At 32.9% G+C, this 13,977-nt stretch overlaps 2 protein-coding genes and 1 pseudogene across 2 annotated transcripts; all 3 read right to left on the bottom strand.

The window, feature by feature from the left end:
* Positions 1–3,415: 3,415 nt before the first annotated feature.
* Positions 3,416–4,036, bottom strand: LOC125829647 (F-box protein At3g07870-like). The gene has a single exon (XM_049508840.1). It carries the CDS (start codon positions 4,034–4,036, stop codon positions 3,416–3,418), a length of 621 nt encoding a protein of 206 aa, XP_049364797.1.
* Positions 4,037–6,467: 2,431 nt separating this feature from the next.
* On the bottom strand, positions 6,468–7,172 carry LOC125829646 (F-box protein At3g07870-like). The gene has a single exon (XM_049508839.1). The coding sequence runs from the start codon at positions 7,170–7,172 to the stop codon at positions 6,468–6,470; it is 705 nt and encodes a 234-aa protein (XP_049364796.1).
* A 548-nt stretch (positions 7,173–7,720) lies between these two features.
* Positions 7,721–8,901, bottom strand: LOC125829778 (F-box protein At3g07870-like; annotated as a pseudogene).
* Positions 8,902–13,977: the final 5,076 nt, after the last annotated feature.

The following is a 13,977-nucleotide window of genomic DNA, read 5'->3' as shown; positions in this document are numbered from 1 at the left end:
ATAATAATTAAGGAGAGAGTAAGATATTATTTTAATATCCTAATTCGGAACTTTTAATCTACTACTCAATTAAAAATAAAATGCATTTAATAACATGAAAAAGTTATTAGTTTAATATTTTTTCTCATTGTACTAATTCAATTCAATAAAACTTAATTTTAAAGATAAAATAATAGCTTCATTTTAATTGTTGTCAATATATTTCAAAAAATTATCGTGAAAAGGCTTTTCTTGCACCTTATTTTAATTTTCATATACCATTATTATTTTTTCTGTCATTTTTCAATGAATTTTTATTTCGATTTAAAATTTAATGTTTATTCTTAAAACTCTGATGGTACAAATTAAGGTGGAGTAGAATATAATAAATGATGATTCTTCTACTAAATAAGAAGATATAACGAAATTGAAAGGGTGAAGGTTTTTTTTTTTAAATGGATAGGAAATTCTATTAAGGTATCATTACGTCATTATTCAATATATTTTTAATATAAATTTCATTTGTTGATGCATTTGTTTAGTACTCCCTCTGTCCCTAATTACTTGTTTACTTTTCCTTTTATAATTGTCTCTAATTACTTGTCCATTTTGACAAATCAAGAAAGAATATTTTTTTACCTATTATACCCTCAATTAAATGACTAATTACTTTGAAAATTGCAGAACTTTTCATCTACTTCATAATTAATAGGGGTAAAATGATAAACTCACTATGTCATTAATTGATTTCTTAATAAATGTGTAAATTTAAAAGTGGACAAGTAATTAGGGACAGAGGGAGTACTACAGTGTTATTTGACATTATGAGATATTTCTTAGACATTTAAGGAGAATGGTAGACCGAAACATATATTATATATTAAAGGATGAACTTCATGCAATGGAAGAATTTGTTATTAGCAAATATATTTTAACTTATTTGATAAAAAATATATTCTTCCTCATTTAATAGATGCAAAATTTGTGAAGCTTTATTTTTTTTCACAATCTTCATATTATTAAGACAAATATTAATATTACGATTAAACAACAAATTAAATATAAAATTCATCAAAAATATTTAATTTAAATGATCACGCGAAGTGCGGCCAAGTTCTCTAATTTAAAACAAAAAAGTAAAATTTAAATGGGTCTACTATAGAATTCCTAGAAATCCAACTTGAAAAATTATGTTAAAAATGGAAAATAAAAAGTGAAATAAATTTAATTGAGAGTTATCCTTCGTCTGTCCCATTTTATGTGAGACTTTTTATTTCTCGAGAATCAAATAGTTTAAATTTAACCATAAATTTGCGTATGATATCTTCATTTTTTTTTTTAAATTTGGAGAAATTAGATAAATAGTAATCTTATCTTCTAAGAAATGTGACATCATCATTTACATATCCAACTTTTATATATATAAAAGAGTTAAAAAAGAAAAAATAAGTGATTTAAGAAAATTATATAAATAACATTAATGATGAGATGAAGATTAAGAAAAAACGTCAAATAAATTAGTAGTATTGATGATGATAAAAGTTAAATAAATCATTTTTTCTATTATTTAAATTTTTAACATAAAATTTCCAATGTTTTAAAATTAAAAATAAATGTTAAAAATTAAAATAAAAATGGAGGCAATAATTATTTTATTAAAGAAAAATATGTGTAGAAAAAGTAGAAGTAGATGAAGTTACTTTAGTTGATATTTTTGGTGGGCCTCAATGTACAATTTCTATAGCTTTTAGTCCAACTCTTTAGTGCAATGTTGGTCCTCCAAACTCCCATTTCTAAATAAGAGTAAAATAAAATATAAAAGAGCTAAAAAAGAAAAAATAAGTGATTTAAGAAAATTATATAAATAACATTAATGATGAGATGAAGATTAAGAAAAAACGTCAAATAAATTAGTAGTATTGATGATGATAAAAGTTAAATAAATCTTTTTTTCTATTATTTAAATTTTTAACATAAAATTTCCAATCTTTTAAAATAAAAAATAAATGTTAAAAATAAAAATAAAAATCGAGGCAATAATTATTTTAAAGGAAAATATAACCAAAATTGTCAGAAATTTAATTCTTCATGTGGGTTGTTGTATATGTTGAAAGGCACGTGTACAATTAATGAGGCACAATTAATTTTATAGTACAATTTGAAATGTTTTGTGTACAACATGGTAGTGCCGTGTTCGTGCTTTAAAGTGTCAACTCTAATAAGGAGCCAAATGAGTAATAATAATAATTCTAATAAGGAGTAATGAGTAATAATAATAATTGCAATGTTAGTCCTTCTAGGTAATGAATAATAATAATAATTGCAATGTTAGTCCTTGGTGTTAGTCCTTCTATTAATGTACAATTCTTTTTGCACGTTGTACAACTAATTAATGCAGTCAAAAGTTAATGTACAAAATTGTATGCATGTTGTACAAGAGTATTAATGCAGTGTTGGTCCTTTCCTTTTTGGTGGGCCTCAATGTACAATTTCTATAGCTTTTAGTCCAACTCTTTAGTGCAATGTGGTCCTCCAAACTCCCATTTCTAAATAAGAGTAAAATAAAATATAAAAGAGTTAAAAAAGAAAAAATAAGTGATTTAAGAAAATTATATAAATAACATTAATGATGAGATGAAGATTAAGAAAAAACGTCAAATAAATTAGTAGTATTGATGATGATAAAAGTTAAATAAATCCTTTTTTCTATTATTTAAATTTTTAACATAAAATTTCCAATCTTTTAAAATAAAAAATAAATGTTAAAAATAAAAATAAAAATCGAGGCAATAATTATTTTAAAGAAAAATATAACCAAAATTGTCAGAAAATTAATTCTTCATGTGGGTTGTTGTATATGTAGAAAGGCACGTGTACAATTAATGAGGCACAATTAATTTTATAGTACAATTTGAAATGCTTTGTGTACAACATGGTAGTGCGTGTTCGTGCTTTAAAGTGTCAACTATAATAAGGAGTCAAATGAGTAATAATAATAATTCTAATAAGTAGTAATGAGTAATAATAATAATTGCAATGTTAGTCCTTCTAGGTAATGAGTAATAATAATAATTGCAATGTTAGTCCTTGGTGTTAGTCCTTCTATTAATGTACATTTCTTTTTGCACGTTGTACAACTAATTAATGCAGTCAAAAGTTAATGTACAAAATTGTATGCATGTTGTACAAGAGTATTAATGCAGTGTTGGTCCTTTCCAACTCTCACTTCTAAATAAGGATAATATATATTGCAGAGGAAATAAGATAAAACAAATATTCTAAAGTATTTTAGGCTTTGGATAAACATTTGTGACTTGAAAGTTTTCGCCCATGATAGTCTTGAGTGAGTAAAAGCTTGGGATGTATCTAGTCGCTGCACTGACATCACCGTAAACTTTAACCCGGATGAATCTCTTCGACTCGGGTCTGTATGAAGCTAGGCATCTGAAATTTGTATCAAGATTTCTCCATCTTTCCAAATTAATATTGGGTTTATATTAAACCTATTAAAATCCCGCGGAAGAGAATTCACCATAATGGTATCTTTAGTCCAAGATTCAGCAGCCCCATACTCTCTCATCCACCAGATATCAATATTAGCGGACCATCTGTTTTTATCATCAGTCAAACACATATAATTTCCCACCTCTGCTAGCTTCAAGATCCATGGTGGAGTTCCCAGACCAGGCGGAGCTGGTAGAGACTTGATCTTTTCTGTCTCAATATCAAAGGAGTAAATTTTGTCATTTTCTTCGTGATACATCCAATGAAGAGCACCATTGACAATAACCTGGCCAAATTTATACCTTGTAGGACACGAAATTTCACTCACATTCCTCCATTTCTCACCAACTCCAAGAGTATAAATCTTCAATTCTGATACGTGAATATGCTCTCTAACTACTAATGTCAATACTTTATATTCTCTAGAGACTTCGCTAAAGCAAAATCCATAAGTAACTTGATTAACACTTATCTCCCTTTCAGGCAATTTAACTTCGAAATACTCACCCAAAAGAGGATTACTAATGTAAACTGAATGTTTCTCAATATACATCGAATCATTCAACAAACAAATGAATCCATTACACGAACCAACTAAAGACACTCTCCCTGGAGGGTAGTGAAACTTAGGGATCAACGGAATGGGTCTTGTAGAGCGGCCATAATAATAATGATAACCTTCTTTGAGTTCTAGAAGAGAATGTTCGCCTATACCTTCCGAAAGCAAAATGCAGGGGAATTTAAGGGATGTTTTTTCATACATTGAAACAAATAAAGGGTCTGGATATAAAATATTATACCAAACTTTACAAACACATTTACATCAAAAAATGGACTTGATTGGCAATCGTGAAAGAATATCAATCATAATCACCAATGGAAGATCCATAATCCTCATCCTCGTGACTTGACAGATTATTTTTTCTTTACCCTTAGAGATTTTGATGTCCATGGCTGCACTTACTTTGAACAAAAAGAAAAATTTCCCAAATTTTGAGGGTTTGGGTGGGGTGGACTTTCATATATATAGTGCGCTCCAAATTTTAAATTTTGAATTTTAATTAACAAGGTTCCCATAATTGAACCTTTTTTCTCTTTATGTCTTCTTGAATTATACAATTGGAGGTAATATTTACTTTTTTTCTCTTTATGTCTTCCTGAATTATACTGTTGGAAGTAATATTTACCTTTTTTTTTTTCTCTTTATGTCTTCCTGAATTATACTATTGGAGGTAATATTTACTTTTTTTCTCTTTATGTCTCCCTGAATTATACTGTTGGAGGTAATATTTACCTTTTTTTCTCTTTATGTCTTCCTGAATTAATATTTACCTTTTTTCTCTTTATGTCTTCCTGAATTATACTGTTGGATGTAATAATTACTTTTTTTTTCTCTTTATGTCTTCTTGAATTATATTGTTGGAGGTAATACTTACCTTTTCTCTCTCTATGTCTTCCTGAATTATACTGTTGGAGGTAATACTTACCTTTTCTCACTTTATGTCTTCTTGAATTATACTGTTAAAGGTAATACTTACCCTTTTCTCTTTATGTCTTCCTGAATTATACTATTGGAGGTAAGATTTACCTTTCTTTCTCTTTATGTCTTCCTGAATTATACTGTTGGAGATAATATTTACCTTTTTTCTCTTTATGACTTCTTGAATTATATTGGTGGAGGTAATACTTACCTTTTCTCTCTATATATCTTCCTGAATTATACTATTGGAGGTAATACTTACCTTTTCTCTCTTTATGTCTTCTTGAATTATATTGTTGAAGGTAATACTTACCCTTTTCTCTTTATGTCTTCCTGAATTATACTGTTGGAGGTAATATTTACTTTTTTTCTCTTTATGTCTTGTTGGAGGTAATATTTACCTTTTTTTTCTCTTTATGTCTTCTTGAATTATACTGTTGGAGGTAATATTTACTTTTTTTTTTTTCTCTTTATGTCTTTCTGAATTATACTATTGGAGGTAATATTTATCTTTTTTTCTCTTTATGTCTTCCTGAATTATACTGTTGGAAGTAATATTTACCTTTTTTCTCTTTATGTCTTTCTGAATTATACTGTTGGGGGTAATATTTACTTTTTTTTCTCTTTATGTCTTCCTGAATTATATTGTTGGAGGTAATATTTACTTTTTTTCTCTTTATGTCTTCCTAAATTATACTGTTGGAGGTAATATTTACCTTTTTTCTCTTTATGTCTTCCTAAATTATATTGTTAGGGGTAGTATTTACTTTTTTTCTCTTTATGTCTTCCTGAATTATACTATTGGAGGTAATACTTACCTTTTTTTCTCTTAATGTCTTCCTGAATTATACTATTGGAGGTAATATTTACCTTTTTTCTCTTTATGTCTTCCTATTTTTCAGTCTTTAACAGATAAAATTCCAAAATTCAATATATTGTTGAGATAGACCCTAACAGAAGCAGCGTGTTGATGAGATTCCGTGACTTAAGACAGTGTCAATCTCGAGTAGGCTAGCACCTAATTAAGTTGGCTAGTTTGATAACAAGTTCAGGATCACTGCTGCACTTGACAGCATAGAAAGGTAGAGTAGTGTTTTATTGCTGCTTCTATGCATTTATTGATCTCTTTTATATAGTTATAGAATGCCCATATATGACGAAAATAGCTTACGCTTATGAAGTATAGCTTATGTTACAAAATTGCAGGAAGACATCTTGTGCTCGAGCTCATCCATGTTTTCTCTGTTCTCATTTTGTTCCTTAGTCCGTTCTATTCATACAAGTGCAGAATGAATTGAAACAAAAGGAATATAGCTTTAAAGACTTCACATTGCAAGAAACGTTAAAATGGGACAAGGTATGCTCTGCTTATAGAGGCAGAGTTGTACTATCATAACTCAAAAACATTCATTACACATTAAAAGTTGACAGGTCTATAGCTGAATTACACGAGAAACATAGAGAAAAACATAATATCCAGGAGGAAATAAGACTAATTAAATATCTAAACTATGTCAATCTTCGGAAAAGTGTATGAGACTTGAGAACTTTCTCCAATGACAGTCTTGATTGAGTAAAAACTTGGGATGTAGCTAGTCGCTGCAAGTCCAAGGTACACTTTAACCTTCGTAAACCTCTTTTCTTTTGGGTTGTAAGAAACTACTTGTGTGCCACTATCCCTTTGCATCAATATTTCTCCATCTTTCCAAGTTGAGATTGGTATAAATCTATCCCAACTGATATCAGGTTGAATAGTATCCTTCAAAATGCGAGTTTTACTCCAAGATTCAGCTATTCCATACTCTCTCATCCACCATATATCAACGTAATCACTATCGTTAGGATTACACAAACATAGACAATTCCCCAACTCTACTAGCACCAATTTGTAGGATGGAGTTTTCAGACCACGCGGAGCTAACAGGGACTTCACCTCTTCTGTCCAACTGTTAAAGGAGTAAATGCTGTCATTTTTTCCCGAATTCATCCAATGAACAACACCATTGACGTTAGCCTTACTAAATGTTATGGATAGAGGTTGTGGAGCCTCACCCACATATCTCCATTTTTCATCAACTCCAAGAGTATAAACCTCCAATTCTGATACTTGTGGATGTCTATCAAAATTACTAACTACTGATCTCAATACTTTATACTGCCTAGAGACTTCACTAAAGCAGAATGCATAAGCAACACACTGAATCAGCATCGAGTATTAATAATTTTTCGTCCTCGCTAAACAGACTGATTGTGTTGAGGCCTAAGTTTCACCTCCCTCCATTGGAATCGAGTATTAATAATTGTGGTAAAAAACCAAAAGTGTAAATAATTGGTTCATTTGTTTGTTGAATGTTCAAGATGTAATCCGATCTATGTAGGACACATATGTTCATTAGATGACGAGATGTATCCGTTCGATCTTTGTAGAATGCCATATCTATCATTCACTATAACGTTTCTGAATGGTTTTTTTTTTTTTGCAGATAAGCATTTACTTGTTCATAAAAAGAAGACAAGCAAACTGTTGTTTCTGCAGATGCGTACGAGATGTTAAAACAAAGCCATAAGGCCAACACTTTGTTCCTTAGTTCGTTCTATTCAGACAAGTGCATAGTGAATTGAACAAAAGGAATGCAAATCTGACATATATTAAAAGCATCCATAAAACATTAAAAGTTGGCAGGTCTTAAGCTAGATTACACGAGAAACATAGAAGAAAAACATAATATCCAGGAAGAAATAAGATAAATTAAATATCTAAACTAACTCAATCTTCGGATGAGTGTGTGAGACTTGTAAACTTTCCCCAATGACAGTCTTGAGTGAGTAAAAACTTGGGATGTACCTAGACGCTGCAAATCCAAGGTACACTTTAACCTTCGTAAACTTCTTTTCTTTTGGGTTGTAAGAAACTACTTGTGTGGCACGATCCCTTTGCATCAATATTTCTCCATCTTTCCAAGTTGAGATTGGTATAAATCTATCACAACGGATATTTGGTTGAATAGTATCCTTCAAAATGCGATCTTTAGTCCAAGATTCAGCTATTCCATACTCTTCCATCCACCATATATCAACATACTGACTATGGTTAGTATCACACAAACATAGACAATTCCCCAACTCCACTAGCGTCAAGTCGTAGGATGAAGTTTTCAGACCACGCGGAGCTAACAGGGTCTTCACCTTTTCTGTCCAACTGTTAAACGAGTAAATCCTGTCATTTTTATCCGTATTCATCCAATGAACAACACCATTGACGTTAGCGTTACTAAATGATGATTTGCATAGTGGTTCTGGAGCCTTGCCCACATACTCCATTTTTCATCAACTCCAATAGTATAAACCTCGAATTCTGATACTTGTGGATGTCCTTCAAAAAATTTAAGTACTGATCTCAATACTTTATACTGTCGAGAGGCTCCACTAAAGCAAAATGCATAAGCAACACGGATTCTTTCCTCCCGTTCAGGCATTTTAACCTTGTAATACTCACCCAAAATAGGATTGCTAATGTAAACCAAATGATTAGTTCCAACATGACCATTCAACAAACAAACAAACCCATTACATGAACCAATTAATCGCAAGTTGGGTGAAGGAAGATGAAACATAGGGCTCAACACAATGTTTCTCTTTAGGGGTTGAGAATCATCTGCTTTGAGTTCCACAAGAAAATAGACAGAGTCATTAACAGTAAGCAAAAGGCTTGGAAAATTAGATGATGATCTTTTGTGATACATGTTAAAAAATAATGGTTCTGAAGTTAAAAGATTATACCACAATTTACAAACCATCTTACAACAAAAAATCGACTTGATTGATAATCTCGAAAGAATTTCCGACATAATATCCCTCGAAAGGTCCATAATCGTGGTGACATGAGAGATTCTTTCTTTGCAATGTCTCTTTAAAATCATAGAGCTTCCGGGGTCCATGACTGTCACTTTCTTTGAACAAATCGAGGTTCGACTAATCCTAATCCCCCAAGCTAAAACAGAGAGAATTTTCTCAAAGAAAATAAAAGTGTACCATGCTTTCAAAATCCCCAAGTACATCCCTATAATCGATCCCAATCCTAAAAGCACAATATTTTCCTTTTCAAAATCTGTTAGGAATACCTATTTTATTTATTAAAACAATATAATACGATACAATATAAAGCAATTATTATTAAGTGAGTACCGTGTGTTTGAGGAATTAGATTTTGATTAGGAGACTTATACGCCTTATTATAAGGGCTATTAATTATTATTCCTTATTTAATACTCCCTCCGTCCCTATTTAGTTGTCCATATTTCCTTTTTTAGTTGTCCCTATTTAGTTGTCCATTTTGACAAATCAAGAAAGGACAACAAATTTTTTCCTATTATACCCTTATTTACACTTCTTGAAAATTGTAAAAGTGTATGTTGTTTCCCTCCAATTTATTTCACTTGAATTCAAAGAAGTGGTTGTAATTTTGAAGTGAAAGATTGTCATAAGGGTAAAATTGTAACTTCACTGTGCTTGCCATTGTTGCCTTAATCTGTGTGTCATTTCTAAAGTGGACAACTAAAAAGGGACAGAGGGAGTAGTACTAATTATATCTTATTTGTTTTCAGGATTAACATATCAATGGTGAAATTTTTTTCAAAATTAATTTAATATTTTCCTTGTCTTGTTTTGACATACACAAAGTAATCGTGGTGCATCGTTTCATAGATGACATGGTATTCAAAATACTAATATAGGTTCCAACTAAGTCTCTCATTCGACTCAAGTGTGTTTCTAAATACGACATGATCTATCCTTGTAATTATTTCAACCATAGCTTTAGTCCAAGATTCAGCAATCCCATACTCTTTCATACATATAATCAGTCAAACACAGACAATTCCTCAACACTTTCCTTCAATCCCATTGGGGCGATTTAATTTTGAAATATTCACCGAAAAGAGGATTGTTAATGTAAAGTACTAAATTACCATTCAACAAACAAATGAACCCGTTATGTGAACCAATTACATATATACATTGTCGATTCCACCGGAGGGAGGTGCAAATTAGGCCTCAACTCAATGATTCTGTTACTGGGGCAAGAATAATAATGCTTTGAGTTCTAGAAGCCAAGGGTTGGAATAACCATCCAAAACCATAATGTAGGAAAAATGAGATGATCTTGTATCATACACCGTAACAAATAAAGGGTCGGAAGTTAAAAGATTATACCAGAGTTTGCAAACAGTCTTGTTGGGAAAATGCGGACAAGCACAAAAATATTTATGGTAAAAGTAATGGAAATAAGAAGGGAAAATAATGGCACCAAGAATTTTACGTGGAAACCCTTCTAAATAAGGGAAAAACCACAGACCAAGAGGAGCAACTGATATTACTATAGTAAGGAATTTTACACTGTAGTCACGAATACAATACTCAAAGTGACTACTACACACTCAAAAGGAATAACACTCTTTTGATTTTCACCTTACTAAAATATCGGTCACACTCTATTTTTCTTCACATACTACTTTTCTTGTATAGTCTATGGAATACCTCACTTTGATCTCAAAATGGTGTTTTCTCTCTAACTTGGTGTGTTTCACAAATGAGCAAAAGACTCTCTATTTATAGGAGAAATCTACTCCTAATTATGTCACCAATGACATCATAAAAATACCAAAGTTTCAAACTTTGCAACTATGTAGTTATCTTGATAAGAATTAGTTGGTATGTAGTTGTACCAACTTAAGACTTTAACAAAAATGGGGGCTAGAACCCCGCAAATCTCCCCCTCCAGTCCCATTCACTGGAAGGAGGTATCTTCATTTTCTTTAGAGAGAGCTCATACCCCCAAGTTCTTTGCATAACTCGAACTTGTCTTTCGGTATCATCTTGGTCAGCATATCTACAGGATTTTCACTTGTGTGGATCTTTTTGACGTGAAATGATTCACTCTCCACTTCCTCACGAATCCAATGATATCTGACGTCGATGTATTTTGTTCTTGCATGGTACATGGAGTTCTTGCTCAAGTCTATTGCACTCTGGTTGTCACAATAGACAATATACTTTATCTGATGCAAACCAAGCTCTTGAAGAAATCGCTTGAGCCATATTATCTCCTTGCCGGCTTCAGTAGCCGCAATATACTCAGCTTCAGTTGTAGATAGTGCAACACACTTCTGCAACTTCGATTGCCATGATATAGCTCCCCCTCAAAAAGTAAACAAATATCCAGTAGTGGATTTTCTGTTATCAAGGTCACCTGCCATATCAGCATCTGTATAGCCCTTCAAGGTTGGATCTGATGCTCCAAAACACAAGCATTCATCTGAGCTCCCTCTAAGATACCTGAGTATCCACTTCATAGCTTCCCAATGCTCTTTTCCCGGATTGTCGAGAAATCTGCTAACAACACCAACTGCGTGAGAAATATCAGGTCTAGTACATACCATTGCATACATTAGACTTCTGACGACGGAGGAATATGGAACTTTGGCCATGCTTTCTTTTTCCTCCCTAACTGTAGGACACATTTTCTTGCTCAACTTCATATGATCAGCAAGAGGTGTACTAACAGGCTTAACATTTTTCATATTGAAGCGCTCTAGTACACGTTCAATGTACTTCTTCTATGACAAATAAATCTGCCTTTCATCTCTGAGACGAGTAATTATCATGCCCAAAATTTGCTTGGCATGACCCAAGTCTTTCATAGCAAAAGACTTACACAACTCTTTCTTCAACTCGTCAATCTTGGAAGTATTCTTGCCTACAATCAACATATCATCCACATACAACAAGAGGATGATAAAATCATTGTCAGAAATTTTTTGTACAAATACACAATGATCTGAAGAAGTCTTCTTATACCCTTGCTCCTCCATAACAGATTCAAACTTTTTGTACCACTGTCTAGGAGCTTACTTTAAGCCATAAAGACTCTTTTTGAGTTTGCACACAAAATTTTCTTTACCTTCTACTTTGAAGCCCTCAGGTTGTTCCATATAAATTTCTTCTCTTAGGTCACCGTGAAGGAAAGTCGTCTTCACATCCATCTGCTTAATCTCTAAATTTAGACTAGCAGCCAAACCCAGAACAGTACGAATCGAGGACATTTTCACAAGAGGAGAAAATATCTCGTCAAAGTCAATACCATTCCTTTGACCAAATCCCTTAACAACCAATCTAGCTTTGTACCTTGGCTTCAAGTTGTGTTCTTCAACTTTAACTTTGAACACCCACTTGTTCTTCAAAGATCTCATGCCCTTGGGCAATTTTACCAACTCATAAATGTAGTTCTCATGCAGAGACTTCATCTCATCTTGCATGGCTTCAATCCATTGATCCTTGTGCTCATCTTCTATGGCCTCCTCATAACATTCAGGTTCTCCCCTATCAGTGAGTAATACATACTCATTGGGTAAATAACGAGAGGAAGGAACCCGCTGCCTTGTGGACCTCCTGAACGGAATATTTGATTCGTCCACAACTTCATGAGTAGGAGGATCATCAATAACAATATCATTGTTATTATCAACATCAACATGTTGATTCGATACATGGTTATGGGTGTCACCGTGATCATCAAACCCAACAACATCATGCATACTTGTGTGAGGAACTTCTTCTAGATGAATTATAGCATCAAAACTTGAAGATTCTAGCTTCTCCGCTTTGTCAATATCTTCAATTGTTTGATTCTCCATGAAAATATTATTACAGCTTCTCACAAGTTTCTTCTCAATTGGATCATATAGCCTGTAACCAAATTCATTAAGACCATATCCAACAAAGATGCACTGCCTTGTCTTGGCATCTAAGTTTGACTTCTCATCTTTCGGCACATGTACAAAAGCTTTGCAACCAAAGACTCTCAAATGGTCATAGGAAACATCCTTTTCATACCAAACACTATTTGGTACATCACTTTGCAAAGCAACAGCAGGAGATAGATTAATAACATATGCAGCGGTCAATAAAGCCTCACCCCAAAATGAGCTCGGCAATTTTGCTTCAGAAAGCAAACATCTAACTATTTCCATCAAGGTCCTATTCATCCTCTCAGCCAAACCATTTAGCTGAGGAGTCTTCGGAGGAGTCTTCTGGTGTCTAATGCCTTGATGCTTGCAGTATTCATCAAATAGTCCACAATATTCACCACCATTATCAGTACGAATACATTTCAATTTCTTTCCAGTTTCTCTTTCTACTGAAGTCTGAAACTGCTTGAAGACACCTAACACTTGGTCTTTAGTCTTCAAAACATAGACCCAAAGTTTTCTCGAGCAGTCGTCAATAAAAGTGACAAAGTAGAATGCACGACCCAATGTCTTTGTCTTCATTGGACCGCATAAATCAGAGTGCACCAATTCAAGCAACTCAGTCTTTCTTGAAGGGGGGTAGAACTTAAAGGAAACTCTATTTTGTTTACCAGCCAAGCAGTGCTCACACTTTTCTAATTTAGCACTTTTGAAATTTGACAATAATTTCTTCTTGGCTAGAACATTAAGTCTTTTCTCACTGATGTGGCTAAGCCTCTTGTGCCATAACGTTGAAGAGCTATCGCTTTCAACCAAATTCACCATATCAACACAAGCAGAAGCCGTAGTTCAGTATAGACCACGACGTTTGTTACCACGAGCCATAACCAAGGAACCCTTAATGAGTTTCCATTTTCCATCACCGTTGGTACTAACATATCCTTCATCATCCAAAACACCAACAGAAATCAGGTGTAGACGAACATCAGGGGCATGTTTCACATTGTTCAAAACTAGTTTAGTTCCAACACTAGTTTTCAAACAAATTGTACCAATACCAACCACCCTAGAAACAGTCTCATTACCCATACTCAAGGTTCCAAAATCACCAGGAGTATAGGAAGAGAAAAAATCCTTCTTTGAAGTCACGTGAGATGCGGCACCAGTGTCCACAACCCAGCTTAACTCATCACAAGCAATATTTATCATATCCGCATCAAGGACAGTAACAAGATCTTCGGTGGTGACGGTGGCTAGGCAATTTTCATT

The sequence above is a fragment of the Solanum verrucosum genome, unplaced genomic scaffold (assembly GCF_900185275.1).
Source record: "Solanum verrucosum unplaced genomic scaffold, falcon-dt-bn FXZP01000008.1, whole genome shotgun sequence".
Lineage (NCBI taxonomy): Eukaryota > Viridiplantae > Streptophyta > Magnoliopsida > Solanales > Solanaceae > Solanum > Solanum verrucosum.
This window is presented reverse-complemented; position numbering and strand designations above follow the sequence as displayed.

Coding starts and splice junctions, on each gene's coding strand:
- LOC125829647 (XM_049508840.1), bottom strand. CDS start 4,036: ATGTATATTGAGAAACATTCAGTTTACATTAGTAATCCTCTTTTGGGT.
- LOC125829646 (XM_049508839.1), bottom strand. CDS start 7,172: ATGCTGATTCAGTGTGTTGCTTATGCATTCTGCTTTAGTGAAGTCTCT.